The following is a 10,255-nucleotide window of genomic DNA, read 5'->3' as shown; positions in this document are numbered from 1 at the left end:
CCATCCCCAACGCTGACTCCTCCATCAGGACAAGCTATAACTAAGTGAACAATTGCATATCAATCCAGGTATTGTACAAGTTGTCCTGGGTTGGGTCTTTCGAGTGAAACGGCGGCTAACAGACGAAGCTGCTTTCCATCAATCATACGCTATGCACTAGGCACTTCACTCCAAGAGCGCCAGCATCCGTAACCGTCTCGGTATATGCGAACTTGATGCATCTCTCTGTCAGTCTCTCGAGGACTAGCCCCCGGTACGGCTCATGTCTCAGAACACCGCCGGAAAGGATCAGCCCTGTCTGCTCTGGTGCGACGGCTCTTTGAGACCTGGGATCGATCAGCCGTCCCAGAACCGTATCCACCAGTGCTTTCACCTGTGATGTGACAATGGCCATCGCGGTAGCGTCCTGGGGCGCCAGGTTCACCACCAACTGAGCGGTAGCGGCAATGCGACTCTTGACGCTGGCGCTCTCCCCTCGCTGGCCTAGCAGAACCTCACTTAACAGATCCGGGCCCATATTGCCATCAGATGATGAAGACAAAGACGGAGATGGAGATTGTGAGGCCCCAAACCGCTGCAGGATTGCCTGTTCAAGCCGTCCAACGTTCGATCCGACACAGTCAGAGCGCAGTCCCAGCCTTCTTTCCTCGCATACTGCCAGGGTGTGTTTGATCGCTTCCAGTCCAATTGAGTAACCACCTCCTTCATCGCCCAACAGATGACCCCAGCCTCCTGACCGGGCAGTTCTCGTCGGCACCTTGCCCGGCTCTGAGATCGTGTACCGCATGGCAACACTCCCAGTCCCGGCAATGAGAACGACTGCAGAGGGCACCTCAGGATGCTGGGCCATCGCTGCGGCGAGGAGGTCCACGTCATTTGTCAGTCGAAGCAATACAGATGGGCGGCCCAGCACTGCTGCGATTTTTGGCTCGATTCTGTCGCGAAGGCCAGGGCGATCGAGTCCTGCCAGGGCAATCCAGGCTTTTGAGAACTGTGAGAGCATAAGCCCGACCGGCTGGTCGTTTGTAGCTGGGGGTAACTCTGGCTGCCCCGGCGTGTGAGCTTTTCGCGCATTCTGCATGGCATCTTCTATTGCTGCGCTTAGAGTAATCATTGCATCGTCAAGACAGGTACCGTCGGTGCTGGAGATGAAACAGGTTAGTCCTGTTCGTCTGGTCTTTCTATCCATCCTTTCTGAATGATGGAAGGAGAGATACGCACGTATTGCAGGGACCTGCCTCTCCACGGCCCAAAATAGCACCAGTCTTGTCTGCAACCACTGCGGCGCACTTTGAACCCCCGCCGTCAATGCATAGAATCAACTCCGTAGACTCATCACGCTGCCGTCCTTTAGCACCCTGCTGCAACGTGGAGGTTGTAACCAGCTCTAGAGCCTTCGTCAGCTGCTGATCAGCGGCCTCCAGCACCTCACGGCACTCTTCCACCGGCTTCGCAGTGGCTACCACAAGCAAGGCGAGCTTCACGCTACCACTGCACCGACTCAGGAGCGAGTCGAGCTCTGAATTCGGCATGGACGCACATTCAACACTCAATCTGCGCAGGATGTTTCGGGACCGCTGTCGCAGTTTCGCATTCGATGCGACCAGGTCCACCATCTACTCGTAATCCTGTTAGCATAGATTGATCAAGGCGAGCCATTGGGAGCAGGCTGAAGGGAGCAGTACCGTATTCCCATACGTCTTCCCAACCCGGATCATCGTCCCGGTGCTCAGCATATTCAGTACAAGCTTCGTCGCCGTGCCCGCCTTGAGCCTCGTGCTCCCACTCACCACCTCTGGACCAGGTAAAGGGGCGATCAAGAAATCCACCTCCCCGGATTCCCCCAGCGCAGAGGGCTCCACGCACACCACTCCGATCGTCATACATCCCTTGCGCTTCGCGAACCCGATACACTCCAGGACGTACGGGGTGCGCCCGGATGCCGCGATCCCGACGACGCTGTCGAGCTCTGGTCTGAGATTGAGCGCGGCCATATCAGCCTCCGCAAGCGCGAGGCTGTCCTCGGCGCCCTCCTCGGCGCGGCGGATTGCCGCATCGCCGCCAGCAATCAGGCCAATGAACTGCTCTGGTGGTGCGGCGAAGGTAGGCGGGATTTCAGAGGCATCGAGGATTCCGAGTCTGCAAGCGCGTCCTAGTCATTATTATCTCCTGCTACTACTTCCAATCGGCGGTAGGGAAGCTATCTAATTAACTGACCGGCCGCTAGTTCCTGCGCCTACGTAGACTACCCTGCCGCCGCGCCGAACGCGCGGCGCCAGGGCGTCGATGGCTGCTGCGATCCTGGGGAGACAGGGGGTGACGCTGGTTGCAACGCGGTGATCTTCCTGGTTAATAACCGTGCACATTTGCAGGGTCGACATCTTGTCAATGAGACCGGTCTGTGGATTGACTGCTTCTGTTTGCAAGCGCGAGAGGTTGTCCAGATCCATTGCGGGTCGTGTAGGGTTTGTATCTGATCTGGGACGGGAAGGGGGATGTGCGTACGCGCAGTGTCTGTTTTGTTTTCACGAGATAAAAAGAAGCCCAGCTTCACAATAGACACTCGAAATAGCGAAGATAAGCGAGTCCGTATCGGTCGACCCCAAAATCTACCCCAAAATGGCGTAAAACGCCCCGAAATGTTACACTCTAGCGTCGCATTCTTCACGACCGTCTCCGCTTGTCGATCCTTTTCATCCCAGCTATTCGCTGCGGCGGGCTTCATCCGCTTGGTTGGGTCAGAGACCACTTGATAGCTGAGAATTATAAGAGTCTGGGGAGATGTCTCTGGCTGTCTGATATCTACCCATCCCCAGTCTCCATCTCGAACGCTATGGACCCGAACGCACAGCCAGAAGCAGAAGATGGCCGGAGAGTCGCCGCTGGTCATGAAGAACGCTCGATCGTTCATCGGATCTACACGCATCCCTGGTTCCAAATCTTTCTGATCAGCTTCATTTGTTTCTGCTGTCCGGGAGTATGTGCATTGCTCGCTGATTCTCTCCACCCCCCTCCATTTCCACGCCCACTAACCGCTTAGATGTACAATGCCCTAACTGGCCTTGGAGGCTCCGGCCAGGTCGACCCAACTGTGGCAGCGAACGCAACTGTAGCCCTGCTCTCAGCGACCGCAGGAACCGCTCTATTCGTCGTAGGACCTATCTTCGACCGCGTCGGCCCCCGGATCTGCCTGCTGCTTGGAGGATGGACATACCCTCTATACGCTGGAAGTCTCCTGTGCTTCAACCGGACTGGAAACGGGGCATTTGTTATCGCGTCTGGCGCGATTCTCGGTATTGGCGCTTCGTTTCTCTGGGTCTCCCAGGGCGCTATCATGACCACCTACGTCCGTGAATCCCAGAAGGGTCGCGCCATCGCCGCGTTCTGGATCATCTTCAACCTCGGCGGCGGCGTTGGATCGCTCGCCAGCTTCGGGCTCAACTACCACTCGACTAGTGGGACCGTCTCTGACGGGACATATATCGCCCTGTTGATCCTCATGGCCGTGGGCTGGCTTCTGGGCATGCTCATCTGTCCTCCGTCCGCCGTGCGCCTTGAAGAGCTCCAGCAATCGTCCCGGACTCAGACCGCTGAGGTCGAGACCGAGAAGCCCAACTGGAGAAGCACTCTGCGTCTGGCCGCACGCACGATCCTTGACTGGCGCGTCCTCTGCATGCTCCCGCTCTTCTTCTGCGCCAACGTCTTCTACTCTTACCAGCAGAACATCGTGAACGGGATGACCTTCAACATCCGCACGCGCTCCCTCAACAGCGCCCTCTACTGGCTGGCCCAGATGCTTGGCGGCCTCGTCATGGGTCTCATCCTCGACATTCCCGCTCTGACGCGGCCCAGCCGCGCGCGAGCGGGATGGCTCTTCCTCGCTGTCACCGGGCTGGCCATCTGGGGTGGCGGCTACGCGTTCGAGAAATGGTCGAGTGACCGGCTCGCGCGCGGTCTGAAGCAGGATATCGACTACACACAGGGCACTGTCTCGACGGGGCCGATCTTCCTGTATATCTTCTACGGCGCGTTCGATGCGTTTTGGCAGTCGTACTGCTATTGGTTGATGGGGGCGAGATCGAATGACCCTGCTGTTGCGGCAGTGTTGGTCGGTGCGTACAAGACGTTTCAGAGTACCGGGGGCGCGATGGCTTGGAGGATTAACGCCCTGAATAAGCCGGCTATGACACAGTTTGCCATGGATTGGGGGCTATGTATGGGTGCATTGGTCGCTGCGATCCCGGCGGTGCTGACTGTGACGAGGACGAGCACGGTGGACGCAGAGGTAGCGCACCAGGGTGAAAAGGGCGAAGAGAAGACCATGAGTGCGAGCGTCAAAGGGTAAGAATTATTTAGGAGGCATTTTAATATCTTTCAATGTACGCACAATGCAGATGAGGCATAACATTGTTCCCAATGGCCGCTGGTCTACTTATTAGAAGCTTTAGTAACGAGGGCGAGTTGACAGGCAGGTATTTCTAGGGTTTAAAGCGATTGTGCGCACTTTGCTCTTCAATATTGTTTGCCGCGCATGTACTTCATTACTTATATGTTTCGTAGAGTACAAATTTATCAAGCAAATAATAAGTGCGAGTTCTCATAGACGCGGCAGTTCTCTCTGGTGATACCCTTATACTACATGACCTGCCTCAACCCAATACTCGCTGGATTCATACTTCGAATGGCAAATATACCCAAGCGATGTCCAAGGAAGTGTTCTCCAAAACTTTAATCTGCCCAGATCCATCCCGGTATCTGTAGCCTTTTCCTCAAGGCAAAGATCGAGCCAATACTAAGATTCTGTCCTCGCGGTACTGAACCGAATCTGCGCCTCCGTGTATATGATTTTTTATACTGTGTCAGGTAAGCAATGTCAACAGGACCTGGTGCTTAGGAGCGACGGGGTATATAGCTCTTTTTCGTACCTGGATGGGATCTAGCTTGGGTTCTGGGTTCCTTATGCATCGGAGCCCGCCATCAGGGCGGTGCTGCTATTTATTCATAGCTCGGCCAGCAACTTGGTCATACATGGAGAGAGAAAAATGTTGTATTATATAATCTATGTTCGTGTGGTTGATATGCAGGCCATATTTCCCGTCGTCACGATAATCGTCAACGCTTTTGCCGTCCGCGACGGCATGATAGCCCGTTCCGGTCCAGTCTAGACAGAATACGTCGAGTAGGAATCTGTATGCTGAAACGCGACAAAAGGCACTACGGGCCAGCCAATGATCTCGTTTTCCATCTTGGTCTGGAAGTCATAGTCAAGGTGACTATCAATACGGGCTTTGTAGCCAAGGACAGTGCACAATCGTCCCATCAAGAAGTCGGAATCTGGAGGATACGCGAACTCATCGGGTTCAGAGAGCAGATGCTCTCTAACAGCCCGGGACGTCATAGGAAAGGTGCAGTTGTCCCCTCTGTAAGGCACAGTTCGGAGGCTGGGAAATACCCTCTTCCATTCGGTGGCGAGTTGCTGCAACCTAGTCCCTCGCATCCACCGACGAGGGTTGTTGAACGGTAATTCCGACAATCGCATTACCTGCAATTGCGTGATTGAGGACATACTCTGTAAGGTGGCAAGAGAGACTGTCAGATCAGCTTGACTCAGCTCGAGGACGGTTAGTTGTGGATACAGCAATGCAACATGTTGGATGAGATTGATTCTCATCTTGAAGACCCAAGGGATAACAAGGCATTGCAAGGAAGGCAGCGGTGGAAGACGCTGGAAAAAGTTTGCATAGGCCTCGGCAGGGCCGCTGTCGTCCAGTTCTCCGAGGCTGAGCTTTTGTAAGCTGTTGCAACCGGGCAAGATGTCAAGGACGGGCTCCGTATCGCTGATATCAGCCAGTTCAAGGTGCAACATCCTCAATCGGTTCTTGATCCCGGGATCGCGGCCGATAATGGTCAAGAGGGGATCGACCCTTGGAATGCTGAGCATTTCGAGCTCGTTGAATTTTGGCAATCGAACAACGGGCGGGATGGAAAATCTGTCATCATACTGCCCATAGTACAAGGCTTTCAACCCTGGCCATGGGTTCCCGTTCTCAACCACCCGAGCAAGCGTTGATAATACCCCAGGGATCATCAGGGCTAGAGCCTTAAGGTTCCGCTGCCGTGCGAGACATTCGATAAGCTGTGTGGCGTGATCGTCGCTCATGGGTTCAGGCTCACGCGAATCCTCAATGTGGAAGAAGTGTAGGTCACATCTGTCAATCAACGAGCAGAGACTGGTCACGTCTCTGTTGGAGCCTGACTTGTAGATTGTGAGAGCTTTGATATTATCAACCTATCTCTCTTCCCAGTTAGATGGATGTCCTGCAGTAAAAGACTGAAGGTCGACTCACAGACCGGTCAGCGGGCTCCAGGAAGGGACAGAATGAGTCGTCGATGGCCAGGAACTCCACAGTTTCTGTAAGAAGGACGTCAATATAAGACTTTTCCCATCCATGCATCCCAAACGGGATCATGAGGCTCTTGACGCCTGGTTTGTGTGCTTGAAAAAGGCGCCTGGCGGATTCGGGGTCGCGCAATGGGCGAAACTTTTCCAGCGAAACGAATTTTTTCGGCATTCCAACATCTTTCTTCTCGACTGGATGCTCCGGTGCTATGAGAAGATGTTTTACATGACCCATGCAGCGTGCAAAACGCTCTCGAGAAGCGACATAGAGGCAGTTCAAAGAGGTAATATCGGGGGTCCGGCGTTGCATGTCGTACACCGAGCCCTCGTACATCCTCTTCAGGGCAAGGGTATTCCATGTCCTGTTCACACCGGCGCAGTCTAAGAGATCACGGATGTTGACATGGTCCAAGACGGCGCCGACAATCTCTGGCAGAAGAAGGGGATTTCGCGTCGGTTCCAACATCGCTGCCATCAGAGGGAGCGACCGGCGCTCCAGTCCAAAGGGGAATTGCTACCAGCCAGCCTCGAGTCTAGTGAAGCGACTCTGAAGGGTGTGACCGCCAATTGAGGAATGCTAGCCAATCAAGGCTTCTAAAACTGAACCCAGGAGATGCAGCGAAGATGGAGAGACACCCACAACGTCTCAACCTGGAAAACCTGGATGGTTGAATACCGTACTGTATTGTAAACTGAACCGTAATACCTCACTTAATCACGTGTTGCTGTCCGAGCCGATGATCGGCACATCTGTATAGTAGGTGTGCCTTTAGGGCAAGCTCAGGTGCATGCAGGTGTCCAGGTGGTAATAATTCCTCAGGCCCTTGGAGATGCCAATCGATGGCAGTTTAGATATTTACAGAAGTATAAGTGAAGTTTACGGAGTCAGTTTGATGCTGGACAACGAAGGATCAGGCGAGCTTCCTTGTCGTAGGCTGTAGTAGATACGTGTTCACGGTGTCATGATATCTGGTCAATGAGGTAGTCTAGACAGACTCAGCTTGCGTTCCTATTTATATTTGATAGCCCAAAGTGATCCCGGAAAGACAATGACATTTCTAGACACCTCATCCTCCTTGCTCTCCCGTCTGTGGACTTCACCTCTCAGCCGACTCCTCTAAGCTCGCAACCAACGCCCTCGCAACCAACGCCCTCGGCAACGTCTACTGAGTAGTCTCAGTTCTAACCAAGAATTTCATCGTCTCCAGCGAGCTCGCAATGAAACGAGTCGAAATCGGTTAATATGGAGAACAAGACCCAACCCTCTGCTTCATTAGTTGCTGAGCACCGGGTGAAGCAAGACTGGTAAAACCCGAGTTGGCTATGGCCAGAGAAGAAAGAGATAAGCTTCCAGAGCAATACCATGAAAGGGCATTTCGCCATATTTTGGACGACTTTCCGCGTCGAAAGAAAGTATCCTGCAACCATGCTGCCTGCACTTCCAGGGAGAGCTCAGAGGCCCACAAAACATGTAGTAGGTGTTTGGTGAAGTGTTCCTGAGATCGCATAAACGAGATTTATCACAGCGGAGGCGCAAATTCTTCGGCTAGACTGGTCAGAGCGCTAAACCAGATAATAGGGGTGAGACCTACCTAAGGCCAAATGAGACACGGAAGACAGAGCAGACGTTTACTCAGAGCCATCGGCAGCCGTTAGATGCGTAGCTCTATAGAAGATAAAAATCATAATGCCAATGTAGCATTTATGACGCTCAGAATGTCGAAGCCTTCCCCTCAAATGATTCCCCGTGGAAGTTCAGAAGCGGCTATATTCAAGAGCACATAGCACAAATATATTCATTGCTGGACTGGGTAATGTGGCTCTCTGGCCTATAGGCGTTTTGATAGGCCGGCCCTAATTGATTGACTGAGTGCATCAAGGGGCCTATTGAATATTCAAAAGGGAAGGTCATAACCCCAAGCCCCTTTCTCAAATCAAGCCAAGCAGAATTTCTCTTATAGAATAACCTAGATGTTCGTGCGAATATCGGCACCTGCTACAATGACTTTGGAATCCATTCGCCTTGAGACCATGGACGCACCGCTCTGCTGAACTCTCATTTCTTGATTACGCGTCCCAACACCGCTAGGGCCCATGCTGGTGATCTGAGCTTGCAATATTGTAACAATGGTGATGACGCTCTAGCGGTCAGAGTGAAGGAAGAGTACCCCAATGTTTCGTCGACGCAGTCTTCGGGCCGCCCCTGGTTAGCCGCGCAGCCCCAGATCTTTCTACAGTAGCCTCCCTGGCCTGCGAAACACATCTGAATTTTTGTTGGAAAAAAAATCTGTGGTGTTCAGTCTCGATCCTTCCCAGTAGGCATAAGTATCCTTCAAACAGCAAGCCTCGTTGCTCGTCTTACAAAGTTTTCCGTACTTCCAGTCCTCCAAGTATTAGTCGGTCATCCAGCTTCTCTTCCATCTCATCCTACCACCATTCCCGGGCAAGAATCTTGATTTGGCGGGTTTAAAGTTGAAAGTGGGATTAGCTAGACGTGTACAACAAAGTCCAATCCATTGTATCGTATTGGATCTATCTAGACGCCGTAACCGACCGCTAACAAATTAAGATATTTAGAATGACAAGTGCGTTTATATATTCGTTCGTTATATATATGGTTTCGAGAGATCGGGCTGAAGCCATAGAGTATGTGGTGAGGTTCGTTTGTGAAGCCGGTGATGATTAGGTAGGCAGTAAATCGAAGTCTCCGGAGGGGGGGCTGCGTCTGCGGATCTAGGACAGTATCGCTAGCATCCCAGCATGTCCGATACCATGCTATGGCACTACGGAAGCGCTATTTCGAGAGTTAGGTTGGCAAGACCGAGAAAGTGCGAGGGTGATATGGTCCGATCAAGGAAGAAGAATCGACGAGCGAACGTCATCCATAGTTTCAACCCATCCTTCAGGAAAAGCACGCCGCTTGAACCACGCTTTTTCTAGTTCCTCCAGTGCCTTTTCAACGTTCTGCATAATATTAGCAAACATGACGCCCACCCTAAACGGAGAGGAAAGCATACCTTAAACCCATATCTCTGCATATCAAGCATTGTTTCCCTCACAAATTTCTGCTCGCGTTCATCTCGAGTCTCCCGCCCTGCAATGAATAAAGGCCAAGGGACGGCCAGCCGCCCTACATCTTTCGCTAGTTTCCTAATAAGGCTAAGTATCCTGGTGCAAAAGGCAGCAATAAGCTCTTGCTGTGGCTGTATGTCCGGTCTGCCGGCGCGTCCTACTTTATGAAGATAGACGTTGGTAGCTTTTTCGTAGGCTTCGATGCAGCCGGCGTATTCGAGGACGTCGGGGTGTGGGTACTGGGATAGGCTTGCGTCATCTAAGTCGCGAAGTTTCTGCAGGCACTGCGGCGCGTCGAGGCGCCATTGTACTAATCGTTGTAGGAGATCGCGGTACATAATGTCTTGTTGCTCGGGTGTCAACCAGCCCGACTGTTTTGCTTTTCCGAAAGAGCTAATGGCGGCTTGAATCTCCATCATGATGGACCAGCATTGGCGGAGTTCGAGGAGTGGGCCGTTGTTGGCAGCTGGTTGCGAGAGACTGGGGATTCCTAAGTTGTATTCCCAGCCCCCTCCGAGTGTTTGCCAATAGCTCCCTTCGACAACGGTCCCATCGCTGGTTGCGCATGCTCCGGCCACGTCGAGGTAGGAGAGCAGTGAAACGAGGAATTGGCGCAGAGGGTGATTCATTTCAGCAACTCGTTGGGCTTCAAGAACCGGATCACTATTCGGGTAAAACAACCAGCGATATATCTCGCGGGCGCCTTTCAGGTGGATAGCCCAGTTATGGTGTTGGGAATCCATCATCTAGTCAAGTCAGGACACTTCACAAAAAAAAAAAAAA

At 52.8% G+C, this 10,255-nt stretch overlaps 4 protein-coding genes across 4 annotated transcripts in view; 1 reads left to right on the top strand and 3 right to left on the bottom strand.

The window, feature by feature from the left end:
• Positions 1 to 142: 142 nt before the first annotated feature.
• Positions 143 to 2,450, bottom strand: BDW70DRAFT_168883 (putative glucokinase regulator family protein; the record flags this gene model as incomplete). The annotated part of the gene is made up of 4 exons (XM_073742570.1): positions 143 to 1,142; positions 1,222 to 1,616; positions 1,686 to 2,139; positions 2,218 to 2,450. 4 exons carry the CDS (start codon positions 2,448 to 2,450, stop codon positions 143 to 145), a joined length of 2,082 nt encoding a protein of 693 aa, XP_073595152.1.
• A 383-nt stretch (positions 2,451 to 2,833) lies between these two features.
• BDW70DRAFT_168882 (putative MFS transporter) lies at positions 2,834 to 4,345 on the top strand (the record flags this gene model as incomplete). Its single annotated transcript, XM_073742569.1, has 2 exons — positions 2,834 to 2,977; positions 3,041 to 4,345. 2 exons carry the CDS (start codon positions 2,834 to 2,836, stop codon positions 4,343 to 4,345), a joined length of 1,449 nt encoding a protein of 482 aa, XP_073595151.1.
• A 583-nt stretch (positions 4,346 to 4,928) lies between these two features.
• On the bottom strand, positions 4,929 to 7,152 carry BDW70DRAFT_67298 (uncharacterized protein). Its single transcript, XM_073744544.1, has 2 exons — positions 6,348 to 7,152; positions 4,929 to 6,289 (listed from the first exon to the last, which is right to left on the bottom strand). The coding sequence occupies exons 1-2, from the start codon at positions 6,873 to 6,875 to the stop codon at positions 5,162 to 5,164; spliced, it is 1,656 nt and encodes a 551-aa protein (XP_073595150.1). The 5' UTR covers positions 6,876 to 7,152; the 3' UTR covers positions 4,929 to 5,161.
• Positions 7,153 to 8,814: 1,662 nt separating this feature from the next.
• Positions 8,815 to 10,255, bottom strand: part of BDW70DRAFT_137782 (Zn(II)2Cys6 transcription factor) — a 2,620-nt gene continuing 1,179 nt past the window's right edge. The window contains exons 2-3 of the mRNA XM_073737102.1: positions 9,418 to 10,218; positions 8,815 to 9,364 (exon numbers count right to left, since the gene is read on the bottom strand). Of these exons, the coding sequence (XP_073595149.1) occupies positions 9,251 to 9,364; positions 9,418 to 10,218 (915 nt within the window). The 3' untranslated portion in view covers positions 8,815 to 9,250. The remainder of the gene's footprint in view (positions 9,365 to 9,417; positions 10,219 to 10,255) is intronic.

This window comes from Aspergillus foveolatus, assembly GCF_047715535.1.
Source record: "Aspergillus foveolatus strain CBS 279.81 unplaced genomic scaffold BDW70scaffold_30, whole genome shotgun sequence".
Taxonomy (NCBI): Eukaryota; Fungi; Ascomycota; class Eurotiomycetes; order Eurotiales; family Aspergillaceae; genus Aspergillus; species Aspergillus foveolatus.
Note: the sequence above shows the minus strand (reverse complement) of the source record. Positions and strands in the feature narration are given on the sequence as shown.

What these genes read in the sequence shown, in the direction of transcription:
- BDW70DRAFT_67298 (XM_073744544.1), bottom strand. Translation starts at nt 6,875, where the DNA reads ATGGCAGCGATGTTGGAACCGACGCGAAATCCCCTTCTTCTGCCAGAG. An exon ending in TGGAGCCCGCTGACCGGTCT is followed by an intron (nt 6,290 to 6,347) that starts GTGAGTCGACCT and finishes GAAGAGAGATAG; the next exon opens with GTTGATAATATCAAAGCTCT.